The sequence below is a fragment of the Stegastes partitus genome, unplaced genomic scaffold (assembly GCF_000690725.1).
Source record: "Stegastes partitus isolate 25-593 unplaced genomic scaffold, Stegastes_partitus-1.0.2 Scaffold548, whole genome shotgun sequence".
Classification (NCBI taxonomy): domain Eukaryota; kingdom Metazoa; phylum Chordata; class Actinopteri; family Pomacentridae; genus Stegastes; species Stegastes partitus.
This window is the reverse complement of record NW_007578279.1, coordinates 55,919-69,013: the sequence shown is the minus strand read 5'-3', so window position 1 is coordinate 69,013 and position 13,095 is coordinate 55,919. Positions and strand designations below refer to the sequence as shown.

The following is a 13,095-nucleotide window of genomic DNA, read 5'->3' as shown; positions in this document are numbered from 1 at the left end:
TAGCGCAGAATGGCAGCCACGCCTCTGTCAGTCTGCCCCAGGGCAGCTGTGGCTATAATCGTAGCTTACCACCACTGGAATGAATGTGTGTGAATGAATAATTGACAGTTGATTATATGCGCTTTGAGTTACTCCTTGAGTAAGAAAAGCGCTATATAAATCTAATCAATTATTATTATTATAATAAATTTTGTAAATAGTGCTTTCATTTAATTTTAAAGTGATTAGTCAGTATCTTTAGCTCTTCTGCTTCATGTATGTATGAATGTATTTTAACATAGATGTGGATGTATGAGTTTCTGTCTCTGTACTTGACAGTCCTCCACACTGGTAAACGCTGGTTTATCATCTGCCCTGTGGCCGAAACACCCATGCTGGACAAAGAGAATACTACATCGCACTCCTCTACAGCCCAGGGTATACTGCACACTCAAAACTATTCAGTGCTTTTTATTTTTCTGTCATGTCTTCAGATTAATTACTCACTAAGTCAAAATCTTTCATAGGAGAATTTGTTTAACATGGATAATATTTTCTAAAAAATAAAATTAGATGTTTGTCTTACTTGCTGTTATTACTGAAGACGCTGCACATGCATTAGAGTGTGCATCTGCACAGTTCAGCCGCTGGGGTCAGTTATATAAGAGTGCTTCTGCAGTGGTTCTAGGCAGAAATGAAGGGCAGGATTTATACTCCAGCTGACATAGCCTGATGGGGGGAAGACGAGCAATGATGTAACACTCTGGCACCCACAGGACCTAGCTCCTCTTCTTCACAGCCTTGGCTGTTTAACTCCCAATCTGTTCTCCTCCTAATTAACTCTGATCTCTATTTTTCTAGAATCTGAAAAATCTGGCTCATTGTCAGTCAGGCCCAACAGCAACACAGCTGCAGTGACTACCCCAGTCGCATCTTTATCCTCCCAAAGCCAGTCCTCTTCCTCTTCTCTGCCCACTGCAGCTCAGACTTCAGTGCAGCCTTCGGACCAAATCGCTGGCCAAGCCCGGGTCCAGCAGACGCAGCCCTGTGTAAATAAACATGCCCATGCTGCTGGTGGCATGACCCATCAAAACTCACTTCCTGCGGAAGAACCTTGTATCTCTGCTGTCTCTATGGTAACAGATATGCCATGCTGCGCTATTGTACCACCTGTCTCTCTGGATGTGAATGCCTTTGATAAAGTAGCAGCTGGTGGTTTGGTCTCATCTCAAACTAATCAACCAGTTCAGAAGGCCAGCCCAATTGGAGAACTACCCCCTCAGCTGGCCTCCCATCAGTCTGTGGTCCTGCAGCAACCCTATGCCACACCCATGCAGCCTGGCACAGTGACCTCCCAGCCCCAGAGTCCAGCACATCAGACCTCCCAGAACTCCCAGTCATCAAGCCAGCAGCAGAGTGGGGGGCCAGGGGAGTCAGACAGTGAGGGGCCTCGCAGGGTGGAGTTTGTTGACCGCACCATCAAGACCTTGGATGAGAAGCTGAGAAACCTGTTATACCAAGAGCACACTCCCTCCCAGCCCTCCAGCGCTACGTCTGATGCCCAGGCCTCCAGCACAGAAGGAGTCAGCTCCCCTCCAGTCTCAGATGGGCAGAGCACTGAGGGACCACTTACAAAGAAGAAGGGGGAACCACTGGTAAATGTGTGTGTGTGAGAGAGAGAGAGAACTGTGAGAATTTATACATTGTTTAGGAGCTATGTTGAATCATTTCTCTGCGCTGTGCTATTAATTTGATGATTGGCTTTAAAGCGCAATGCCAGTGCTGTGTTTAGAAAAGGGGTAGGGTAACATAATTTCTGCTGTCACCACGGTAATTCATCCTGAACTTTTGCCCTCATTTTGTGTGCATGCATGCAACCAAAAACACAACAGGTTCTGACTCATTCACACAAACATGAGGTCAGGAGAGGATAATAGTTAGCCTAACCACACTGATCTAGTGTTTGTAATGTTTTATAATTTGCCTCTTTTAAAATGATTGCAACTTCCCACACACACACACACACCCTCTTTCTCTCTTTCTCCGTTAGCCTCAGATTCCTGAGCGCACAGATAGTGTGGGTGCATTAAGTGACTCTGCAGTGGCAGGTAGGTAACATTATTTATGTAATGTCCATATCACATTACTACTGCATAATAGTTTGAAAATGGCTTGTTTTTAAAGAAATTCTCTCTTTAGCCACAAACAGGGTTTTGAACAAAAGAGATGTGACGACTGGCTCCAGTTCTTATAGCTCCAAAAGCCGTTTTCAAGTAAGAATCCACTTTGAAATTCTTAACGAGTAAATCTGCTCAATATAAATGTCATTTGACCAAATTAAATTGTATTACAGGTTATGGCTTATGCCACTGTTTGTTCTGTTTCCAGTTTGTTGCTGATACATTGCATTAGTTGATAATGTTTATGGACCCTAATTTTGTTATGAACATGGGCTTCTCGTCCCTCCAGATCATCCCAACTCCACCGGATGTCATTTGTCGTTTGGAGAAAAGCAAGACAAGCTGCAGCACCTGCAGTTCCCCAGCCCCCTCTAGTGGTTCTGGAGGGTCTCACAGTCAGACCCAGAGTACGAGTCTGAAAGAGAAGGGCTGTGCAGCTGTACGTACATCCTCTGTGACAGCTGGAGCTGATGATGAGAATGCAGGAACATCCAAATCTCACAATAGTAACCGTTACTCTGCCCCACCAAACTTCTACCAGGCCACACCCACCTCTAGTCCCGATGCCACCCCACGCCATATCCCCCGGGCCCAGACCATGGACGCTTCGACCCATCACCACTGTCACCACTCGTCTCACCTCTACTCTGACTCTGCAGATGAGGACAGCAGCAGCATAGCCCCTCCTCCAGCGCACCCTGCTCCTCCAGCTCATACCCTTTCTGAGCACAGTGGAAGTGACCTCATGAAGAGGGCCGTTGCCTTCTTGAGGAGATCTGGTAGGAGCAAAAGTGAGCAGAGCTCTGATTCACCAAGCCGTCAACCGGTGGCAATGAATGGTCACACTCCTTCGCCGTCTGCTGGACATGCCCACTCATCTTACATCAGCAGTGACAATGACTCCGAGTTTGAAGATGCAGACATGAGGAAAGAACTGCAGAAACTTCGAGAAAAGTAAAGTCATTTACACGTGTTTGCATTCACCAACATCTGCACAGATGTGTTGCAGCAGTGCATTTATGAAACCCTTTTTTAGACATGTTTTGTGTTTCCTATGTATTTTCAGTTCTAATAGTGTGACTACTCTAAATACAAAAGTGGTTAGAATTTATTGAATATCAAAATCATTTTTTGCTGCAATCAAGCATTTAGTTTAACAATATAAGTAAATGTTGCAAGAATCTGGTGGATACAGGATACATTTAAATCTAACAACCTCATTTCTGATCATATAATGAGATGTTGGACCTGTATTGACTGTTTGCTAGTGGTGTATGTGCAGGTACAGCTCTCTCCATACTTGTCAGACATCTGCATGACCTGATTCAGATTTACAGCATTTGGCTAACAAAAGAGTGCATATATTACAGAAGAATATTATTATCCAGAACATCTGCAATTAGTAAACATTCAGTACAGTTAGTAAACCATAACTCAGCAGTGCAAGTAGGAACATTGTTCTGTGCTGGCAACTGAGGTATCCAGAAGTAATGGTTTTCAACAAGTGGCTGCTTTAGCAAATATCAATATCCCAACCTTGTTAATACTAGGTATGTCATTAATTTTGCCAAAATTTTGTAATGTAACTTATTTGGCTTTCAAAACATGATGGTCCTAAGTACAGTGTGTTAGTCACTGCTTTTCTAACTATTTTTAGCTGCTAAATGCTAAATTTTCACATTACTGGAATCTTAATACTGCTAAACTAAATGCACATTGGTATTCTAACAAAAAGGAAAAAACCTAAGTGTTTTCTTTTCCTGAGCTCATCAAAAGCTTCAGTGTTGGTGTGGTGTGATTAAATACCCATGGCCAATCGAATATAATCATTGCCTCTTGGTTCCTGAGACTGAATGACACATCATGTGGCCTACACATCTTGGACCAAATTTCAGCCAGTGATCTTTATCTCAATATTGTCAGTGACGCTAATGGTCATATAAAAGCATCCAAATTAGTAATGTCCCATTATGTGCACGTTTGTCTGCTGAATCTGCACAACTTGTGTCTAAAAGATGAGCAGAGGTTTTTGAATAACTTAATAACCTGACACACTCAGCAGGAGAAGATGTCTCTTGATGCAAGAATCATTTTTGTGTACTGTTGAGGATGGTTTTGTGGAAAAGGTGAAGCCTAAATTACTGAAGGAACAAACAAAAAAAAATGTGACAGCCTGTAATATGTGAGTAATCTTGAAGAAATGTTTTAAGCCAATTTCTGTCTGCTCTCTTCCTGTACCTTCTCACTAGACACATGAAGGAGATCTCGGAGCTGCAGGCGTTCCAAAGGAGTGAGATTGAGCGTCTGTACACGGATCTGGGAAAAACTCTGCCCCCCAATGTCAGTCTTCTTCATGCTGCACCCCCAACTGGTCGTAGGCGCAGGGCCAGCAAACACAAGCTGAAAGCTGGAAAACTGCTCAATCCGATGGTGCAGCAGCTCAAAAACAACCTCAACGCCACCAGTATTGAGAGGAAAGGTGTGTGTGGGTTGAGATTGTGGTTTATGAGTGCTTTGTGTAATGATTTGTGTGTATGGAAGAGCATTTTCAGTCAGAAGCACTCATTTTGTCTGTAGAAGACACAGGAATGGCATTATGTTCAGAAAACCGTAGGAGTTTGTGATTCACAGTGACTCACTCTGACTCATACATTTTTTCTTTTTTTCTTAAACCAAGGTGATAGCGGTGCCAGTTCATCCGGCTCCCCAGCTAAAAGCTCAGTTCTGTCAGATGGCTCTGCCCACTCCAGTGGCAGCTCCAGCTCCAGCAATCAGCCCAGCTCCGCCCCAGAGCAGGTCCACACACAGCAACCCTGTTCCTTGAAGGGCTCTTTCTCCTCAGACAACATCTACGCTGGGCTTCATGGTGATGGAATAGCCAACCAAGCTGGCCCTGGCCAAGGTACACATTATAGGGTCATGTGCATGCTGGTGTGTGCGCGCGTGCGTATGGTGGTTTAAAATTCTTAATGTTGTCCATATTGTCTCTTCACAACATTTTGCAAACTGAAGGATGAAGGACTGCCTCATTTTAGCAACTGGAAAAGATATACTTAAGATATTGCTGGAAAATTTTCAAAACTACATATATATTTTCAGTGAAGTCATGTTAGACATGCAGATTTGTAAATCCACTTATCAGATAGGCACCGTCAGATTGAGGAAAGAAGTGGCACTTGTGCTATAAATCAGTATGCACATTGAGTCCTGGCATTCATCTGTGTCACAAGTAATACAGATGCAATTATTCGGAATTTCAAAGCTGTTAAAGTTAACTGATAACTGACTGAAGACTAAGGCCATCCAGTAATTTAGCTGTTAGGCATCAGCAAGTTTTAAATTTGTAAATTTACATCTGTAAATTGGAGTCATACTTTGTTTAATGTAGCATAAAAAATAGATCTAGCAAAAGAAAATGGAGTTGCTATACAGTGTATGCTCAGAACTTAAAACATGAAATGAAGATGGACGGTTATTCAGTCAATTTGCAAAATTCTGCAATAATAAGAATAGGCATGGACAGTAATAACAAATATTTAGAATTACTTACTAACTTAAATAACTAACTACAAAGACTAGTATGTGGCTCACTGGGTTTCAGTCGCCAAAATATAACCAAAATATTAACTAAGCTGCTTATTGGTCTATGAAAGTTAGAAAATTGCACAAAAAAAGATACTGAAAGTCTAAAAGCTTGGTCGCTGTACTCTTGAGCCATGTTTTCTCACAACAGGTAGCAAAACATGTTTTTTGTAGTAAGTCATGAATATAGAGAATTTTTAGTGACAACAGAATCTTTGCAAAATGTCCCAAATATGCACATATGCTACCAGAATGTGCCAGAGTAAATGTTCTATTTGTTTTTCAACAGAAGAATTTATTGCTGCTTTTTATTTTTAAATTAAAGCTAGTGAAAATTAATCTAAACTGTAAATATTGTATACACTTATATTTGACCCCATCAAAGAAATATAAATAAATAGCCAAGCAATCCTACTGACCCTCCACAGGACCTTTACCTGATTCTTTTTCCCCCAGCACCCCTAATTAGGCTCTCTATTATCAGTTTTAATTATTACATGAAACTCCATTATCAGGCTGATTTAAAAATAGTTTCCCATTCATCACCAGATAATCCAGTGAGCTCCTGCATATCGTGCACTTCTTCTTTGGTGTCCTTTTCTGGTGCTTTTGATGGTGGGGGTTTCTCATCCCAGTCTATTTGCACTTTTACAAAGTGTCTCTCTTGTTTCTTCTCTTCTTCCCTCTTATATTCATTTTTACAGGCTGGACGGTTTACCACCAAACGTCAGAGAGAGTCACCTATAAATCTAGTAGCAAACCACGCACTAGATTCCTCAGTGGACCTGTGTCTCTGTCCATCTGTTTGTATTTGTTCTTTTCTATTTCCCCTCACTCATTTCCATCTTCTCTTTATTTAACCTGCCTCTTTCTTCTATCAACCCATTTTTATATATAAATATATATATATAATACAGTCTATATTTTATTTCACCCTTCTCGAAGGCCTCCTCACCTGACATTCATCACCCATTTTCTATTCCGACCACTCACACTTTCCTCAAAGCTTGTGTTCTGTATGATTTTTTTTTTCTCTTACTGCCAGAGGATATCCACCACATGCACACATTATGTTATGCTAAACTCATACAAAATCAGCTCAATCTGGATAACATAGGCACACATTCCCAAAATACAAGGCTTGTACAACCAGGAAATGTTTCTTGCCCTTAAAAAAAACAGTCAAAGAGCCAATCTGAGTAGTTCGTGTTTTAGTTTCTGATTTTGCTCAAAGTCCCTTAATCTTTTACTGCTGTTAGATCTTATAATTGGTGCATAGGTGTTTGTGGACACTTCTTTGTGGTACTTAAAGATAGATATCAGCAGTGTTGGTTCCCAGCCTTGTCTTTTTTTTAAAAAAGAGCTCAGTAATTATGAATTCCATAATAAAATCCTGTGTCCCCTTGAAGCATAAAGCTCAGCCCTAATTTAATACCAAGTCGCCACCTGGTTTGAAATAGTTGTTTTGCATTTCTTAAGCATCTTTTGTCTGAACCAAAATATTTACACTGCATCCCGGTGGGACAAGAGTAACTATATCTGTGACAAAGACATTATCTAAACACGATTGTTGCTTCAAAGTGAATTAATTCTGATGTCTGTTTGTAGATTATAAAATTGTGTGACTTTGGTGTACCCCAGTAGTAGTTTGACAAAAGATGGTGTGATAGGCATCAGTTTACGCATGGTTAAAATATGAAAGGATTTAAATTCAGCACCAATTCAAACAGTAAATTTGAAAATACATTTTGGGGATTGACACTGAAATCTATGTTGTAGATAAAGATATCTCAGTTGTCTCTGAACAACTGATTCATAATGCCTTCGTACGTGTTGCACCTTATGCAGGCATTAAGACCTGATGTCTAAATGATAGCTGTTTTTTTGGAAGTTAAAAATGTTTTTTCATGCCGACAGGTATAGAGCTATTCCTGCTCCTCTTGGTATTAGCCCCGAGTTAATTCACTGTCTGCACCGATCATTCCCTTGTCTTATAGTTGTGCTTTGTTGTATATTTGCACTCTGCTACTTGGCCAGCTCGCTTTCTGAGAGTATTACTCACAAAAAGAGTAACTCCACTGTTTCTGTGAATTCAAAATGACCCTTAAGAGCCAAATTGAAGAATGCTGGTGACCAGATTGAAAAGGAAACATTTCAAGGCTGTGCTGCCTCTTATGCATCCAAGTGTGTGGTCTTTAATAACTAGGCTGCAAGTAGCTTTGATGTAATAAGTACCTGTATCAGTACACAGTCTTTCCTCTGGCAATCATCCACAACTCACAGAACAGCAGTTACATTCATAACTATTAATTTGTGGGTATATTGCCCCCTTCCCCTCTCATATAATTGCTTTGTGCAGTGCTTCTGGCTTAAAAAAAACAAAAAAAAGAGACCCCACAAGCACACCGGGGCTTGTGAATGGCTAGTCCTGTCCAAACATGGGCCTGGGGTCAGATCTAAAATAAGGCAGTGTACCTGTTGGTATAAGTGTGTGTGTATGTGTGTGTGTCTATATGTGTGAGAGAATGCCTGAGTGTTTATCCCCTATTTATTTGTTGTGTCTTTCCATCCACTGTTAATTTTGATTGTAAAACATCTCCCAAGTCGAGGCACTTTGCCAAAGTCTGCAATCCTGTGTGTACTAACACAGAGAAAATCCCCCAACCCTCCCCCTGGTAGACAGGGCCCCTTACTATGGTAAAGGAGAGCTCTCTCCGTCCCTCATGTTTGGATGGAGAAGACGTGCATGGTGCAGGCGCCAGGCAGGGCACTGATGGAGACTTGCTCCGCCATATGAAGGGCTGTATCATTAATATTACTATTTTGTTTTCCTCCTTTCACCTCTCCTGAGTTATCTGCATGTTTCTTACAAGTGCTGACTCTATTGAGTTCCAGCTAGTATCTGTGTGCTCTTTCAGTTTTATTTATTTCGGTTTCACATTTTGTTTCACAGGCATTCTCACATCGACAAAGGGATCTCTTTTTTCCAGTCTTCCTTTCATAGAAAACATAATTTTCTTGGTAGGATCTCTCTTTAGAAACTCATGGGCCAGTAATTCATACTAAATCTTAAAATCAAATACATCCAAATGATTGGCCTTTCAAAGGCATTTAAGATGATAGTTGCTGCATTTTACGCAAGTTCTGTCCAACCCAGTATTGTAAAGAAAAGAAAATGCTGTCACTTTATTTACATTCGACATAAATACATTCCTGACGAGGTCATTAGAATAGCAGGAACTGACTGAACACGCAGCATCACAAGCCAAGGCAAAGTGTGCTTTCTCCTATGCTTGTTAGGAACACTTTCTAAGAGTCAAGTTTCATTTTAAAGAATACACCTAGTCTCTTCCTTGCAGTCCTCCTCACTGATTTTTAAACCCCTTTCCTCCTTTTCCTCTTTCTCTCTCCCCAATTGTTTTAATAGCTGAATGTGCTTTTGAAGCAGCTTGTCCACATACTTGTGGTGTGCAGTGTGTCCTGGCCTAACTGTTTCTGTGTTGTGCTGTTTTACCTTTTTATAGGGTCCACTCTGAAACGACTATGTCTAGGCAAAGAGCGCAGTAGTAGTAACTATCTCATTTACTTTCTTACTCTCTGTCTTTCTTACCCTGTCCTCACTATTTTAGTCCTTATGTTTGTACACTTGTTTTCTCTGTATTGTTTTGGCACTTGGAAATGTGGCAATTCTTGTTGAAGATGTGGGAACTCTACAGATTTTTTGCATTAATTTACGTTTCTTGTTTTGCATGGCAATGTGCCTACAAGTCTTGATTGCTGAAATTTGTCATTGCTTGCATATCAAACATTTCATTTTTCTGTAAATCCTCATGAAAGTTGTGTATGTTGTAATCCTTTGGCTGCTATGTTGGCAAAATATGTATCACAATTGTAGCTGTATACACATTTACTCTAACTTCATTAAAATCATTAGGACTTTGAAAGGCTTTTATGAAGGTGACATTGTAGGTTCATTATGTTAAAAGTGCCCTGAATTCTGCCATGCAGCAGCCAATTGATTTGACAGTCGATCCTTTTTTTTTTCCTCTTGTTGTTTTCGAACTACGCAGACTTTTAAGACTTTTGTGTCTTTACAGGGTCCTCTCTCAACACCACCACAGCTCAGACAGCCTCGGGTCAGACCCAGCCGTCGCTCACTGCTGCCACACCCTCACCCTCTCCTCAACCAATTACACGGCTCGCACAGGTCCAGACCAACAACAGCAACAACAAGAGAGGCACGTTTACAGATGACCTTCACAAACTGGTGGATGACTGGACAAAGGAGACTGTAGCAGCGGCGAGTCAACCACGACCCTCCCTGAACCAGATAAAACAGCAGAGACGCCAGCAGGACCTGGAAGGCAGAGTGCCACCTACCGGAGCAGTTCAACGTGAGGTATTTGGAATTAAGATGTGCAGTCAGTGACAGAGGGGATTCACATTTTTGAATATGAGTCAGTCTATGCACTATTTGGTACAACAGCTCCCTTCTGTTCCAGATGAAATGCCATGTTGGTCCCAGCAAGTTCCAGCTGCCACTTTCATGCCCCCTGACTGCTGCTTTAGGCCCTGGTATGCCTGCATCTCTAGCTCCAAACTCCTCTGCAATGCTCTCTCCTGGCTACCTTCTGCCAGTAGGCTCCTATGGCGGGATGGTTCCTGGTCCTCTTTATGCCCAGCAGTGGCCTGGCATGCCTAGCCCTGTAGGGTCTGCGGTTCCTGTAGGCTTGCTTGGTGCTGCAAGAATGATGCCCTATGCTACAATGTCAAACCCAGGGATTCAAGCCTACCCTCTGGTCATGCACAAAACTGAGAACGGCCCCTGTCCAAAAACCACTAGGACTACCTGATCTGCTCAATGAAATTTGTTAGTGTGTGTGTGTGCAAGACAGTCCAACTCTACTCTGTTCATCGGAGCCACACATGTACATAGTCTGGTCTTGTAAATAACATGACGCAAGTGTTGATATTCTTTATACACTGCATATATCTGTAGTAAATTGTGTGTGTACGTATGAGCGTATACTATACAGTACATGTTAAGTAAGTATGTCTGAATGCCTAATGCTTTTTGGCTTTGGTCTTAACAGCCATACGAGACGTTTTATCTGCGGTCACAAAAATCATATTTCACTTTATTCTTCATTACTGCAGTTTTCACATTGCTTTTGCCTTTCTGTGTTGCGGACACTTTTTAAACACTACATTGGAATCCAAATACCAGTGGCTTGAGACGCAGTAACAGGACAGTATTTATGATGAAAATATTTGAACGAATGTAGTGCCTTGAACATTGATTTATATATTTTTTTTTCCTTTTGTGAAACAAAGCATGTCTGCATCCAAGTTATTTTATTTGAAGGTAGCTTGAGTGCAGTCTTTTTTTTTTTTTTTTTTTAAATGCATTACAGACAACTTTGTTTTTGGTTTACATATGAATGCCCTTGTAGTACTGCACTATTATCACAGTATATAGTCTTATTTAAATCCTGTTTTAACTCTTTTTTTTTTTTTTTACTTTCCACCCCTGTGACAGATGGAATGCCATAGTGGTGAGATGTACCGATGCCTTGCAGAAACAAATGGTTAATGTACAACTGATGAGGGAAGGAAAAAAAAAAAAAAAAACGCCAGCAGCCAAAATCCACTCATTCAGGTGAAATGGTTCAGCTGGACACAGCCTCTTTTTGATAGGACAACAGATGCGTAGGACAGCACGAGAGCTGTCAGTGTTGTAGCCTTGTGCTCAGAGGAAAGGCAGTGTCCAGAGCCATACATACTGTACATAGTTCTTTCTACAGTATATGCCTCTGGTAGTGTTCTGATCAGAATGTAGCAATTAATATGTGAAGGCTTGAGGCTCAAAAGTGCAATTCAACCCCTCCACAAAGCTTTGATCGTGGCCTTGCCACAAGCCTTATCTCCGATGTGTGCAACAGGAGCAAGCTGAGAAGTTGAACAAAGTTACAAATCACCAAGCACCAGACAGTAGTTACCAAGAAAAGTATAAATATTACAAACCACCCAGCAAACTCTGAATTCACTATTGCTAAATGTTCTTTCAACTTGGCTCGTACTCAGCATACACTGTATGTAAAATGTTCTGTGCAATCAACAGTTAAGGCTGACGTTTTTAACTTATTCGATGTGTAAAGTGTGATTTTTTTTTTTGTTTATTTTTTTGGAATGCTGCTATTGTCTGTCAAGGTGATTCCACTGTATAGTCAAGCATTCTGCTCACTTACGACGGTACTTCAAAATAAGAGTCCTCCAATTAAATTAACAAATGAAATGCTCACAAAGCAGTGTTATTGCCTTGTTGAAATTTTGATGTCTTGATTTCACAGGTCGTTTTTAAAGACAGCCTCTTTTTTTGTTTGTTTTTTTTTCTTTTCTTTTCAATAATATATTGCAAAATTCAAATGATACTTGATGTGGGAGATTTGCACAAAATATAGTCTCCCTTTATTCTATGTTAGAGTTCCTACACTGTATATAATGGGTTTCGCCCGCCTGTACTTTTTTTATCACTGACAAGCATGGCCAACTTTTCATGTTCCACAAAGCAAAGATAAACAATACAGCTACTATGGTTATAATTCTCACTTCTCCACAACACATTTGAAAGGTTTCAGCACCCCAATCCTGCCAAGCTGTGAACTGTACAGTTTTCTTGTAGTTTGTATTTGTACATTTTGTTTGTTTGACTGTTTAGGGGTGGTGGTGGAGGAGGGGTTGCTTTGATGTATATTATTCCATCAATTCGGTTTGAATTGGACTTTTATAGGATATTATGCAGAGTCTTCTGCTTTGGTGAAATACTTCCAGTAGTAAGAGATTTCTGTTCTCTGTCACTTGTATCTGGTATGTTTTGTTCCACCTCCCTCGCTGCAAACTCATGGAGAGCAGAGGAGGGAACAGCTATAGCTGGCATATTCATTTGGATGCAGTGATCAAACTGGAGAGCTGAAGTGCACAGAGGAGGAGGAGGAGGAAGAGGAGGAGGAGGAGGAGCAGTGCTGACTCCTTTTCCTCTGCTCGTCTCACTTTTCTCTGGACAACATTGCCCCCTGGTGAATATGCTCAGATTGTCAAAAGCTTGTATTCAAACTGTGTGGGATTGCTTTTGCCTGCTGTATGTCCCACTGCATTACCCCACCCTATCCTGCTGCACTCTTATCACAGACTGTATGTTGAGAGAGAGAAATAAATATTATTTTGTGCTTGATGGTCTGTCTCATTGTTGTTATTTCCATTTGGATGCATTTAGTCTGTCACACTAAAATAGCATTTAGGATTTGTTTCACACTGATGGAGTTTCAAAAATATTTTTTACATTGAAAAAAAATAG

The 13,095-nt window shown here is 41.0% G+C and overlaps 1 protein-coding gene across 1 annotated transcript in view; it reads left to right on the top strand.

The window, feature by feature from the left end:
• LOC103361988 (serine/threonine-protein kinase WNK2) overlaps window positions 1-12,972 on the top strand; it is a 43,928-nt gene extending 30,956 nt beyond the window's left edge. The window contains exons 19-28 of the mRNA XM_008288225.1: window positions 319-417; window positions 841-1,634; window positions 2,030-2,087; window positions 2,179-2,252; window positions 2,449-3,113; window positions 4,409-4,638; window positions 4,837-5,061; window positions 9,266-9,310; window positions 9,839-10,140; window positions 10,244-12,972. Of these exons, the coding sequence (XP_008286447.1) occupies window positions 319-417; window positions 841-1,634; window positions 2,030-2,087; window positions 2,179-2,252; window positions 2,449-3,113; window positions 4,409-4,638; window positions 4,837-5,061; window positions 9,266-9,310; window positions 9,839-10,140; window positions 10,244-10,594 (2,843 nt within the window). The 3' untranslated portion in view covers window positions 10,595-12,972. The remainder of the gene's footprint in view (window positions 1-318; window positions 418-840; window positions 1,635-2,029; window positions 2,088-2,178; window positions 2,253-2,448; window positions 3,114-4,408; window positions 4,639-4,836; window positions 5,062-9,265; window positions 9,311-9,838; window positions 10,141-10,243) is intronic.
• Window positions 12,973-13,095: the final 123 nt, after the last annotated feature.